This window comes from Canis lupus, chromosome 30, assembly GCF_003254725.2.
Source record: "Canis lupus dingo isolate Sandy chromosome 30, ASM325472v2, whole genome shotgun sequence".
NCBI classification, from domain to species: domain Eukaryota; kingdom Metazoa; phylum Chordata; class Mammalia; order Carnivora; family Canidae; genus Canis; species Canis lupus.
Genome location: NC_064272.1, coordinates 36,044,816 through 36,056,188, shown reverse-complemented (window position 1 = coordinate 36,056,188; position 11,373 = coordinate 36,044,816). Strand labels below are relative to the sequence as shown.

The following is an 11,373-nucleotide window of genomic DNA, read 5'->3' as shown; positions in this document are numbered from 1 at the left end:
CCCCTGGCCCTCGCCACCGGTCCGGGGAGGGGACGGCGGGCCCGGCGGGAGGGCGCACCGGGCGGGGACATGGCCGCGGCGCCCGGAGGCTCTGCGCCGCCCGCCGGCCCCGGCCCGCGCCTGGGCTTCAGCACCGCGGACAGCGGCCTCGGCATGAGCGGGCTGAACGCGGGTCCGGCCGTGCCCATGAAGGACCACGACGCCATCAAGCTCTTCGTGGGGCAGATCCCGCGGGGCTTGGACGAGCAGGACCTCAAGCCGCTGTTCGAGGAATTCGGCCGCATCTACGAGCTGACGGTGCTGAAGGACCGGCTCACCGGCCTCCACAAAGGTGCGCGGGGTCAGCCCAGCCCAGCCCAGCCCTGCCCTGCCCTGCCCTGCCCTGCCCCAATCCGATGAGAGTGGGCCCGGCCCGAACCCCAGCCTCCACCTGCAGCCCCAGCCTCAGCCCTGCCTAGAGTCAGTCCGGTACCAGCCCCGCTCCAGCCCTACCTCCTCCCCGGGCCACAGAACCCCCCCAACCCAGAATTTTCTCGCTCACATCCTCCCACTGATCATCACTCTCATCCCCTGACACGTTCTCCACTCTAACCTCTAACTCCCCCCCCCCCTTCACCTCTCACCTCCCAACAGTCCTGACCTTTCAGTTGGACCTCCTTCCATCCCTCTCGTCAGACATCCCAAATCCTCGGATTTGGAAACTTGTTTGACCTTTGGGTCTCCAACACCCTCAATCTCCCAAGCCCCGGACCCAATCATTTCTGACCTCCTGCCCCAGTCTGGTGCCAGCCCACTCAGGCCTCACCACCTGCACACACGTCCTGGACTCGTACCCCTCGTTGTAGCCTCCAAGCCCAGCCACCCTCACAGAGCCTTCCTTTGATGCAGACTGCTAACCTAACCACCACCCCCTCAAGCCCAAATTCTTCCTTTCCTAAGAATCCAGGCCTGGCTAACTCACAGAATCCAATCCCCCCCCCCCCCCCCCACCCAGGAAGCTCTCGGCTCCAAATTCTACCCTTATATTCAACAATAACCCAATCTCTCCAGCCTCCTGCTAGAATTCCAACACTGCTTCTTCTGACTTGAGTCCAGAACGCTGACCTGAGCTGGGAAAAATCTGCCACCATGTTGCCCCCTCGTTTCAGGTTTCCTGTCAGCTGAACCCACACTTCTTTTATCCTCTAATCTCCCCCACTCTGGTGCCTCATCTTTACCCCTCCCCAATCCTTTTTATGGCCACCTGCTTTCCTTCCTTCACAGGCTGGTCCTGGAGCAGAGCCTGTGGACCAGAGCCTCAGGGTGGGTCAGGTCGAGGAGGCGGAAGGGATTTTCTCCCTGCCCTTGCTAGAGAGACAGGCACCACAGTCCTGTCCAGCCACACCCCTTTCTTCCTGTAGAGAGAGGGAGGAGGCTTGTTTACATGCAGAAAAGTCTGTCCAGGCTGGGCTGGAGTAAGAGAGCCAGAGTCACATGTCATACATGGGCAGGGGAAGGAAATTATTTGAGGAGAAACACCTCTACCGCTCCCCATCTTCACCATGCTTTGGTTTCAGGATTTGAGGGGGAAGGGTCACCAACTATCCTCCATGATTTTCCTGGGAGAAAAGTGCTAGGCCCTGGGTAGCAGCTAAAGATACTTTCCCAGGGGCTGAGAACAGGAATCAGGCTGCCACCTCTTTTCAACTGGGAGGCCGTGGGAAATTCCTAGGCACACTTACACTGGGGCTTCACGAAAATACCCATAGAAGATCTGGGACCAGCGAGGTAGCGGTGCATCTTCCACACTTTGGGGTGGGGTTACTTTCAAGGGAGCATGAAAGAGTAAAACTGTACCATCAAGATTCCTTCTAATGCGGTCCAACTGCCTGGCTGTCCATCCATCCATAGCTACTTGCTTTCTTATTTTCTAGACATTTATTTCCGTATGTAAGCACAAGCTAGTCTTTCTGGGCCATCTGTACAATAAGGGAAGTGTATAAGATACCTTTAATCCTCACTCTTCTCATTCGAATACCATCAGAGTCTCTGGACTATTCCCTCATCCTTTTTCTCCCTCTCCATTTAGCACTAATTCTTCCTATTTTATATTTTCATTTGTCTCTCCCTCAAGCCATGCTCCTCTGTCTTTCCACCCCCCCTCCTTCTTCCACCCGCTATCCCGGGTAGTCCACATGGGGCTCCTTTGGGCAGCAACTGGGCCCTTGAGTCTTTCAGATGGGGCCCAGGCCCTGCCCAGTTCTGACGTCAGCTGATATGGCTTAGTGGCAGAAGATGGAGCAGAGATGTAAGCAAAATCAGGTGTTTGGTGATTTATCTCCAAAGCAACCCGAAGTTCTTTCTCCAAGGCAAAGTTGCTTGCAAGATGATTCGGGAGGGTCTCCACGTCAACATCTCCCTCACTTTCTCCCCAACAACAGTGATATCCAAAAGCCAGAGTGACTCATTTTCCTTTTGATGGCGGGGTACTGAGGGTGTCAGCCGCAGTGCTTTGAAAACAACATCAGCCTAGGAATTAGAAGATTCCAACCCCTATTCTGCTACTGACACACTCTCTGGGTTCAGTTTCCCTAGTGATACAATGAGAGTTTGTCCCAGGTGTTCTCTAAGGTCCCTTTAATTCAATGACTACTGGGGAGCCATACACCTTAAGGGGGCAGCCACACAGAAGACATCAGAGAAAAAGTTCCCATTTGCCTCACTAGTCTGTTGAGGTCTAAATGGAAAACTTCACGAAGTTCCTAATAGCTTCTCACATCCACTTTCTCTTCCTCCTTTCTCCTTTCTACACTCAGAAGGCTCTTTTTGAAAGCATAGATCTTACCATGTCAGATCCCCGCTTAAAATCCTTTAGTGGTTCTTCATTGCTCTTAGGGGAAAGTTCAAAATCCAACTGAGGTGTACACGGTTATAGGTGACCTGATCCCTGCACACCTCACTGCCCACTCTGCCTCCTTTCACCAGTCTCCAACCAAACTAGTCTTCCACCCATTTCCCCAAGACACCAAATTCTTGCCTCAGTCTTTATACGGACTATTCCCTCAGCCTTAAATAATCACCACACTTCTTGTGGTTAAGCCCTATTTGTTACTGAGGACTCCATGTGTTCTTTGAAGCATTCCACAACCCTTTGGACTCAAATTATTGCCCCTCATGATTCTTCACATAATCCCCGTGAGAGCAGGGAATGTGTCTGTCTTGTTATCACTTCATTCCCAAGCCCATTATAATGCCCCACCATAATAAGTAAGTATTCAACAAATATTTTCTGAATGAGTGAGTGCTCAATGGCTGTTGGAAAGGAGGAGATCCTTGCCTCAGTGCTTCCTAGCAGGCTACAGTTTCTGAGGCTGAACCTAAAGAGAAGTAGGACTTCTCCTTCTCTGTCCCAGAACTACTGGCTCTTTTAGAGAAGTAAGATTTGGGGGCACAATAACCCTTTAACAGGCCCTATCTTGAAGCACTGGGAGCACTGGGAGACCAAACAGATCAAGCTCCTTGGATAGGATTGGAGGTCCCTGAAAGGTCCTCTCTGCAGAAAGTCCTTAAAGTAGCCCCATCATTCAAGCCTCAAATTAACCCATTCCTCAGCTTCAAACTTGGAGGAGGGAGGCCTTAAGAAGAAGTTGTGGAGTCCTGGGCTTGGCTCCCAACCCTCCTCCTCCTTTTTGCCTCCTCCCATCTGAAACTGAGTTGGGAAGGAATTGAGGCTGACTCTAGGAGAGTCTGTGAGTATGAATTCAAAAAGGAAGGGGGAGGCCGGGGTTAAAGCTGAAGGCAAAGCCGCTTAGGAAGGTTTAACCCCAACCGGACTTAGGGCTGGAGTGGGGAGGGGAGATGTGGGATTGTATGAACATGTGGCTGGATGTGGGTACACATGTTCCCTAGGCAAGAAGCCAGAAGCAAATGAGAGAGAGCCAGAGTCTAGGACTCAGACACATGAAGCCTCTCCCTTCAGAGAAGGTGGGAGGCAGAGAAGGCTTCTCAGAGCAGTGCCCTTGTTAATGGAGAGTGGCCTTGAGTTTGTCACTTAATGGGGTCTTTCCAGGAAGAGTATTTGGGGGTTTCAGGAAACCCCCTGAGCCAGCCTCTTCCTCCCCAGGCTGTGCCTTCCTCACCTACTGCGCCCGGGACTCTGCTCTCAAGGCCCAGAGTGCACTGCACGAGCAGAAGACCCTGCCAGGGGTAAGTCCACCCGGGTTGGGGGGTGGGGATCACCTCAGGCTGGGAACATGCCCTGTGTGCATGCCAAAGTAGCATGTAGGGGCTGGGTTGGGACAAGGAACTAGAAGCAGAACCACCTCTCTAGGAGGGAGCTTCACTGTGCCCTGGACAGCTAGCTGTAGGTTCTTTGTTATATTTAGTCTTCTGACTCAAAGAAATGGACTTAACACTCGGGCCAAGTATTCACCCTATCTTTTCAGAGAGGCATCAGTGTTGTGGGCTACGCTAGAATTTGTCAACCTTGGCTAAAATCATGGCTTAATGTGCCATTTGTCCCTGGTGTGAGAATATAAGCAGATACATGGGGTAGAGACTCTGCTGGGCTGGCATTCTATTTTTTCCTGTTCTAGGGTCCTTAAGAGCACTTCCCTCTGTCCTCTTCCTGTAATGTTTTTTTGGGTGCCTTGACTCATCAAGATTGCTTTCCCTCTTTTCCTCACAAACACGCGGTTAAAGCTAAGAGGACCTGATTTTAGGCCATTATATATCAATGGCCCCTAGTATGGCCTTAGCTAATGGCTAATCAGTGGACAAAAAGCAAAATGGGACCTACAGACCATGTGGCAGGAAGGGAGTGGTGATTGTTAGGAACTAGAGTGGGTTCACCAAGAGCAAATCATATGACAGAGTCTCATCTTATCTTGTCAAAGGAGTGCTGTGTCTATAACAAGAGCACTATGCAAATGCCCTGGATGGGCCAAGCCTGAGACTATATCCAGTTTTAAGCCTCAGACTTAAGAGGATCACTAGCCTATCAGAAAGAGACCAGGATGGGATAGGGACATAAAATATATGTCATGGATGATGGTTTGAAGAAATTGGAGATATTTGGCTGGAGAAGATAGGTTTTATGGGGACTTTAGTAGGGAGGCATCATAAAAATAATTATTAAAAAGACTACTTTTTGAGTATCACAGACCTAGATTTGAATCCCAGATTTGTCATTTACCAGTTCTGTGTCTCTAGATACACTACTTAGATTCTTGAGCTTCAATTTCCTCATCTATAAGGAGTGGGTTATACTAACACTTAGCTCAACTGTGCTATCATGAAGATTAATTGAGGCTTAGGAAATACCCGACACAGAGTAAGAGCTCAATAAATATTACTGTCGAGGTAGGGGCAACCATCTTCCGTTTCTGAAGAGGGATTTGGTTTTCTATGGGTGGCTTTAGAGGGCAGGATCAGGATCAGTGGTAAAGGAACAGGCACTCTAATTTCAGCTCAGTATAAAGAATCACTTCTCTGAATTGGAGCTGTCCAGCAACGGCACCAGCTTTACCTAGAGCTGATCAAGTTGTTAGCGGACCATCAGGCGGTAGGACCAATCCCAGTAACTGAAGCAACATGAGGCTCACTCTTGAAGACCTAGCGTCAAATAACACCAATATATTACCCTCACCAAGACTCTTGTGTGTAGACTCTGGAGTCAGAAAGACCTGGGTGTGGATCCAGGCCCTACCACTCCCTAATTCTGTGTGTGACCTTGGGAAAGTCTTTACTTCTAAGCCTGAGCATCCTCATATGTAAAACTAAATTAATAGAATTGTTATAATAATTAAGTGAACGAACTCATGTAAAGTATTTAGCACAGTTTTTTTTAAGATTTTATTTATTTATGAGAGACAGAGAGAGAGAGAGGCAGAGACACAGGCAGAGGAAGAAGCAGGCTCCATGCAGGAAGCCCGATGTGGGACTTGATCCCGGGACTCCAGCATCACGCCCTGGGCCAAAGGCAGACGCTAAACCGCTGAGCCACCCAGGGATCCCCCAGCACAGTTCTTGATATACAACAAGCACTCAATACAGGTTAGCTGCTGGTGGTAGTAGTAGTAATAGTAACAGCAGCATTTGTAGGGGTAGTAGTAGAAGTTATTACTCATCCAGCCATGAGAGTAAATGACTTCTGCTGCTAAAATTGAAAGTCACTGAGACAAACTGTAACATTCCATGTGGGAAACCGCATGGTAAAGGTGCAGAGACAGAAGGAACAAGATGGGTGTGAAAGGGGGTTGGGAGTGTGGAGGAGGGCCCATGTGAGCATGGGCCAGGCCAGAGAGAAGATCCACCAGAGGGCAGTGGTGGAAGAGGAAACTTTGGATACCAGGCTAAGGGATTTGGACTTTATCCTAAAAGCAAATGGGAGCACTGCAAAAATTAAGATGAACTTGGGATTTAAAAAAACAGAACAAAACAAAAAAACAACCCTCTTCAACCAGCCACATGGCTCCATGAAGGGAGGACCATATAAGGCTGAGGGCACCTGAGATAAGACCTACGACGCTCTAGCCTAGTGGAATAATTTCTGAAGGAGAAAAGAGACATAATAATAGTAATAGCATTTGTTGATTCCAGACAGTGTTCCTAGCATTTTGCCTGTTCAAAGTCATTTAATCCTCTATGAAGAAGGTATTATTGGCCTTCCCATTTTACAGATGAGGAAACTCAGTCAAAGGAAACAATTGACTTGCCCAAGGTTATGTGGCTACTTGGAGGAAGATCTGGGAAGATCTAGGTAGTCTGGCTTCAGAACTCATTCACTTAACCACACTACACTATTACCTACACCAAGCTGGTGGTAGACGGGGTCTAAGGTTCTGGAGGGGATGGTGACTGGGTACATCTGTCCTCTCCTACCCTTTTATCTGGATGCTTCCAACATGGCCTTGGCTTTGTACTGCCAGGATTGGCTTTATTCACCTTCTCCAGCTTAACAAAGTGAAAATTAATATTTAATTATTCTCCTAAATGAAAATCGATGGCTCTGTTGGCCAGCCCAAGCAATGTCCGTGCCATCAATCTTTCCTCTGGGCCTGCCAGGGGCAGCAGCAGCTTTAGTCACCTGGCCTCAGGCCCACTAGCATGAAGGGAGGAGGGTGTCCAGCTCTCTGTAGGCCTTGGGTCCTGGGCACAGCTGCCATCTGCTGGAGAAGCAGGGAAAGACTTCAATCTGGGCTCCTACTAAAGACAGGCAGGACTGTCCCTATGGGAGCAGGAAAGGTTGGGTCTCCCCAAATAAAAAGCCTGAACCCCTAAGGAACATTTCATAGTGTCCACAGGACTGGGACCTCCCTTTGGCTCCCTTCCACATGCCCCTGCTAATTTCTATTACCTATCAAAACTCGACTCCCTATTCAGGACTTCCTTGAAACCCCAGTGGTCTGTCCCATCTTCTGTAGCTTCTTTTCCATAAAGCTGAAGCTACTTCTTACAGCCTCATTCTAGGCTCCAAAATATACCTAAAGAAGGAGAGACCAACCTTAGCCCAGAAGGTGCCCCTCTACTTCTCCCTCCCTGCTCATGACCTCCTTTCCCTTGGGCATTCATCCCTTCAAACACTGTGAAGGAGACAGACATAACTGAGTTCATTTGCTTTTGCAGGTTGTGCCCTGCACAAAACAGCTTGAGTGGAAAGGGCAAGTGGGAGCTAAAATTCAGCCATGCTCTATTGACCAAGCCATGCATATTATCACAACGCTGTGTCAGCTCAAAAGAAGAGGCACATTTTTTTTCTAATTCATCCACAAAGTTGGGGGAGAGCCTTTTTGTAACTCACACAAAGGCACTGTATGTGCTAGCATGTGCCTAGTGAGTAAATCAGAACCTTTGCCCTCAAGTAGCTTTTCCAGCCCAGAAATAAGTCATTGCATTTCAGTGCGGTTTGCATCTGGGCACATATAGGAAGCATCAGGAGTGGAGAGAGAGGAAATGCTACCTGAGCCTAATTTGACCATATTTCATCACACTTGAGGGTCTAGAAAGCTAAAAGACAAGGCAACTTCTGGAATTCTGGGTACAGTCTGAGAACTGGCAGGAAAGGTGTTCAATGAAGTTGGCCAAGGCTCTACGTGAGTGGAGAGTATTGTGTATTTGGGGCAGCAAGGGAGGCAGGACTCACAAGTTTGGACTGTCAATCTTAAGATCTTGGGCTTTGTTGGGAGACTTGCAATGGGGAACCATGGGTGGATTTTAATCATGGAAGAGTAAGGGACTGGTTTTAAAAGCTCAGTCCAGCTACAGTATGACGGTTGGGTTAGAGAGGAAGCAACATCGGAAGCAGATGATCCTTTAGGACACTGTTGCTTGAGTGCAGCTGACTGATGATGCTGGCCTAGAGCTGAGGATAGGGCAGAAATGGGGAGGAGAAGATAGACTTGAGAGCTATTTTGGGTATTCATATAAATCCTAGAACTAGTAGGACTTGGCAGTGGATTGAATTAGAAGAGGGGGTGAGGTACAACAAAGAGCTGAAAATGGTGAAGTTTGCTTTGTCTCTGCTTCTCTCTTCCCTGCATCTATAAACCTCTCTGTAGACCCACCAGTAATCCTAATAAATTCTTCTCATGGTGGGGGCTCTCAAGAGGTTGAGAGAGCAAGTGCTCAGTGTAAGAAATAGTTGGCAGCAAGACAGAAGTGTCTAAAGAGGGTAATGCTGAGCCCAAGGCAGGAATCAAGCAGGCAGGGAAAGAGTGTAGGGCTTTGCCTTCCTTTCTGCTGGCAGGGGCCAAAGTACCACGGCCTCATGTATGTCTGTGCTGCATCCAACCTTCCCCACTCTAATGCCTGGAATAGATTGTTCTCTCTTCTTTCTGACATTCTCTCCCTTGATTTCCCCTCTAGGGCTGGGCCCTGAAGCAGATGTGGGCCTGGACTCTATCTACATGGGAAACTCTCAAGGGAATAGGTACTCAGCCAAGGGCAGGAGCTCACTTGAGGTCCCATGACAAATTCTTGGCCAAGAAGGCAATGCCCTCTTTTCCTCAAAGGGGAGCCGGGTTACCTCACCCTACTTCCACATCTCTCCCCTGGCTGTGGCAAGAATGAGGCAGGATAGAGCTGCTCAGGTAGTTCATGCAGACAGCTCTCTTTCTCCTCCAGTCACACAGAGCAGACCTAAATCCCAGGTGTCCTCCCCAACCACTTCCCAGTGGCGACCGAAGAACTACCACTCTTCCCAACTCTGTCCTTGTCCTCTCGGGCTCCTCCCCTGGGATTTTCCCTGAATCTCCAAACTCCCAAACTGCCAATTTCCTCAACACCTAAGCCATAAACCAAGAAGTCAGCCAATATTTCCTTCTCTCCCTCAGTTCCCACATCCAATAGGATTTTAGTCCTGTTAATTCACCCTAACCACCTCTTGAATCTGTCCATATTCCTCTGCCCTGGTCCAGGTCACCCTCACCCCTTACCTGTATCATTGATCTTCCCACCTCTGATCTTTCCCTTTCCAATCTTTTTTCTGCATAGTGACAGCTCATGGGATCTTTCCCTACTTAAAATCCTTCCCTGGATCCCTGTTGCCTTTGAAATATAATTGAGTCAAAATTCCTTATTGTGGTTTTCACAATCTTCCCCAGTCTGGCCATTGGCTACCTTTTAGTTTTACACCCTTCGATTAAAAACAAACACAACACTGCAAGGTAGGATCATGATTCCCCTTTTTACTAATGTGGGTGCTGAGGCTCAAAGACCTTAGAGAAGTTGCCAGTGACAGAGCCACAGACTTCTTCAGACTTGCAGCTCCCTTTCCATCCCCCAGCCATCTGGAGCGCTCAGCCTCCAGCTCTATCTCTTCCATTATCGCCACAGGACCCAGTGACCCCAGTCCTGCAAGGCCCAGGTCAAACTTTGCCTCCTCTGTGAAGCTTTCCCTGTGTCAACCTCTCCAGCTGGAGTCAGCCTCTCCTACAGCACTCTCCCTTGCACTCCTCCTAAGGCCCTGGTCACTCTATGCCTCGTTACTTGTGTTCATGTCTTAAGAATGGAATTGAGCAGACAATGTAAAATCATGGACTTCAGCAGCAGACAGACCTGGGGACAAATCCCAGCTCAACCACTTACCCACCACGTGAACTTGACAAGTGATTTAACTCCCTCAGCCTCAGCTTTCCTAGCTATACGATGGGGACAGTGGTATTACCTTGCAGAGCAGTTGGAAGGAATTTAGAGGCGATGTATGTAAAGTGTCCCAGAAAGGGCCTGGTACATAGTGGGCTCTTAGGAAATGGTGGCATCATCTTCCCCTCTATGAGTCACTGAGGACAGTCCTAGGGGTCATTGCTGTCTCCCATGAAGGGCCCAGCCCAGGGCTCTTCCCAGGAAATGCTGGCAGCATGCCCGAGTGGTGGAAAGCCTAGGTGCCCAGACTCTCGGAGGCTGGAGTCTTTCAGGTCTATGGGACATGTATATACCACCTGAGGCCCATGCTCCATTCAAGAGTGGGGGAGGGGGGGAGGGGGAAAGGGGCGTCCCCCAGAGCACCGATGAGCTCCATCTCTCCAGAAACCCAGCCGGGGAGGCAGCTGCCATGGAAACCACTGCTGTCACATGTGCCTGTCACTCTAGGTTCCAGAGAGAAATTCTCAGGATCTATTTAAGAACTAATAAAATAATGATGGTCTTGCTCACGCTCACTGCGCCCCACCCCAGGCTTCTACCCGTTTCTCCTCCCCTGCCATACTCCTCCCTGCCTTCCCTGTGTTTCCTTCCTGACCCCGTATCCCTTCGTTTCCTTCCCGTATCCACCAGTATATCTCTCTTTCCTTGCCCCTTTCTGGGTCTGTCTCTCTCTCTCATCATCTCTGTCTTCTTGTGTTTCTTCATCCTCCTTGTTTCTCTGCTCTCCATGGCTCTGTCTCTTGGTCTCTCCTCCACAATCACAGGTGGCCATGCCCAGGGACGGTTCCCGTTCCTCCTGGTCCCTGGTCCCGGCCAATCCAGACCTGTCCAGCTCGCCCTGATCTGCTTGGATTGATCTGTCATCCCCTCTAGACTGCAGCCTGAGTCCTGTCGGTGTCTCGGCCCCCACCCACAACCTGGTACACTGCAGGGGCTCCACCACCAGCGGGTGGGTGTGTCAGAGCGTATAAGAACCTGAGCCCTGGGTGGGAGGGGGATTGTGCTGGTACAGGCCTGGCCTGTTTTCCTTTCCTCTTTTTTTTTTTTTTTTTTAATAAGCCCTCCCCACTCCCCCACCCCCAAATTTGATCCAAAGGAAATTGCTCAACTGTGACTGCCAGGGCGTTACCATGGTTACTAGGTAGCACTTGTGGCTATGGTAACAGGAAGCTGCCTGTTGTCTCGGCAACGAGCACATTGGTAGAGGATGGAGTGGCCCTGATTGGTGCAGAAACAGTGCATTTCCTGAAG

The 11,373-nt window shown here is 49.7% G+C and overlaps 1 protein-coding gene across 10 annotated transcripts in view; it reads left to right on the top strand.

The window, feature by feature from the left end:
• The window catches only part of CELF6 (CUGBP Elav-like family member 6), a 30,127-nt gene continuing 18,754 nt past the window's right edge, over positions 1-11,373 (top strand). For 3 of the 10 annotated variants that reach the window (XM_049104248.1, XM_025472260.3, XM_025472256.3), the window contains exons 1-2: positions 55-331; positions 4,103-4,185. In XM_049104248.1, the coding sequence (XP_048960205.1) occupies positions 70-331; positions 4,103-4,185 (345 nt within the window). In that variant the 5' untranslated portion in view covers positions 55-69. Of the gene's footprint in view, positions 332-1,263; positions 1,303-4,102; positions 4,186-11,373 lie in introns of all 10 variants that reach the window. The other 7 variants (XR_007407314.1, XR_007407313.1, XR_007407312.1 and 4 more) reach the window with 7 other exon arrangements.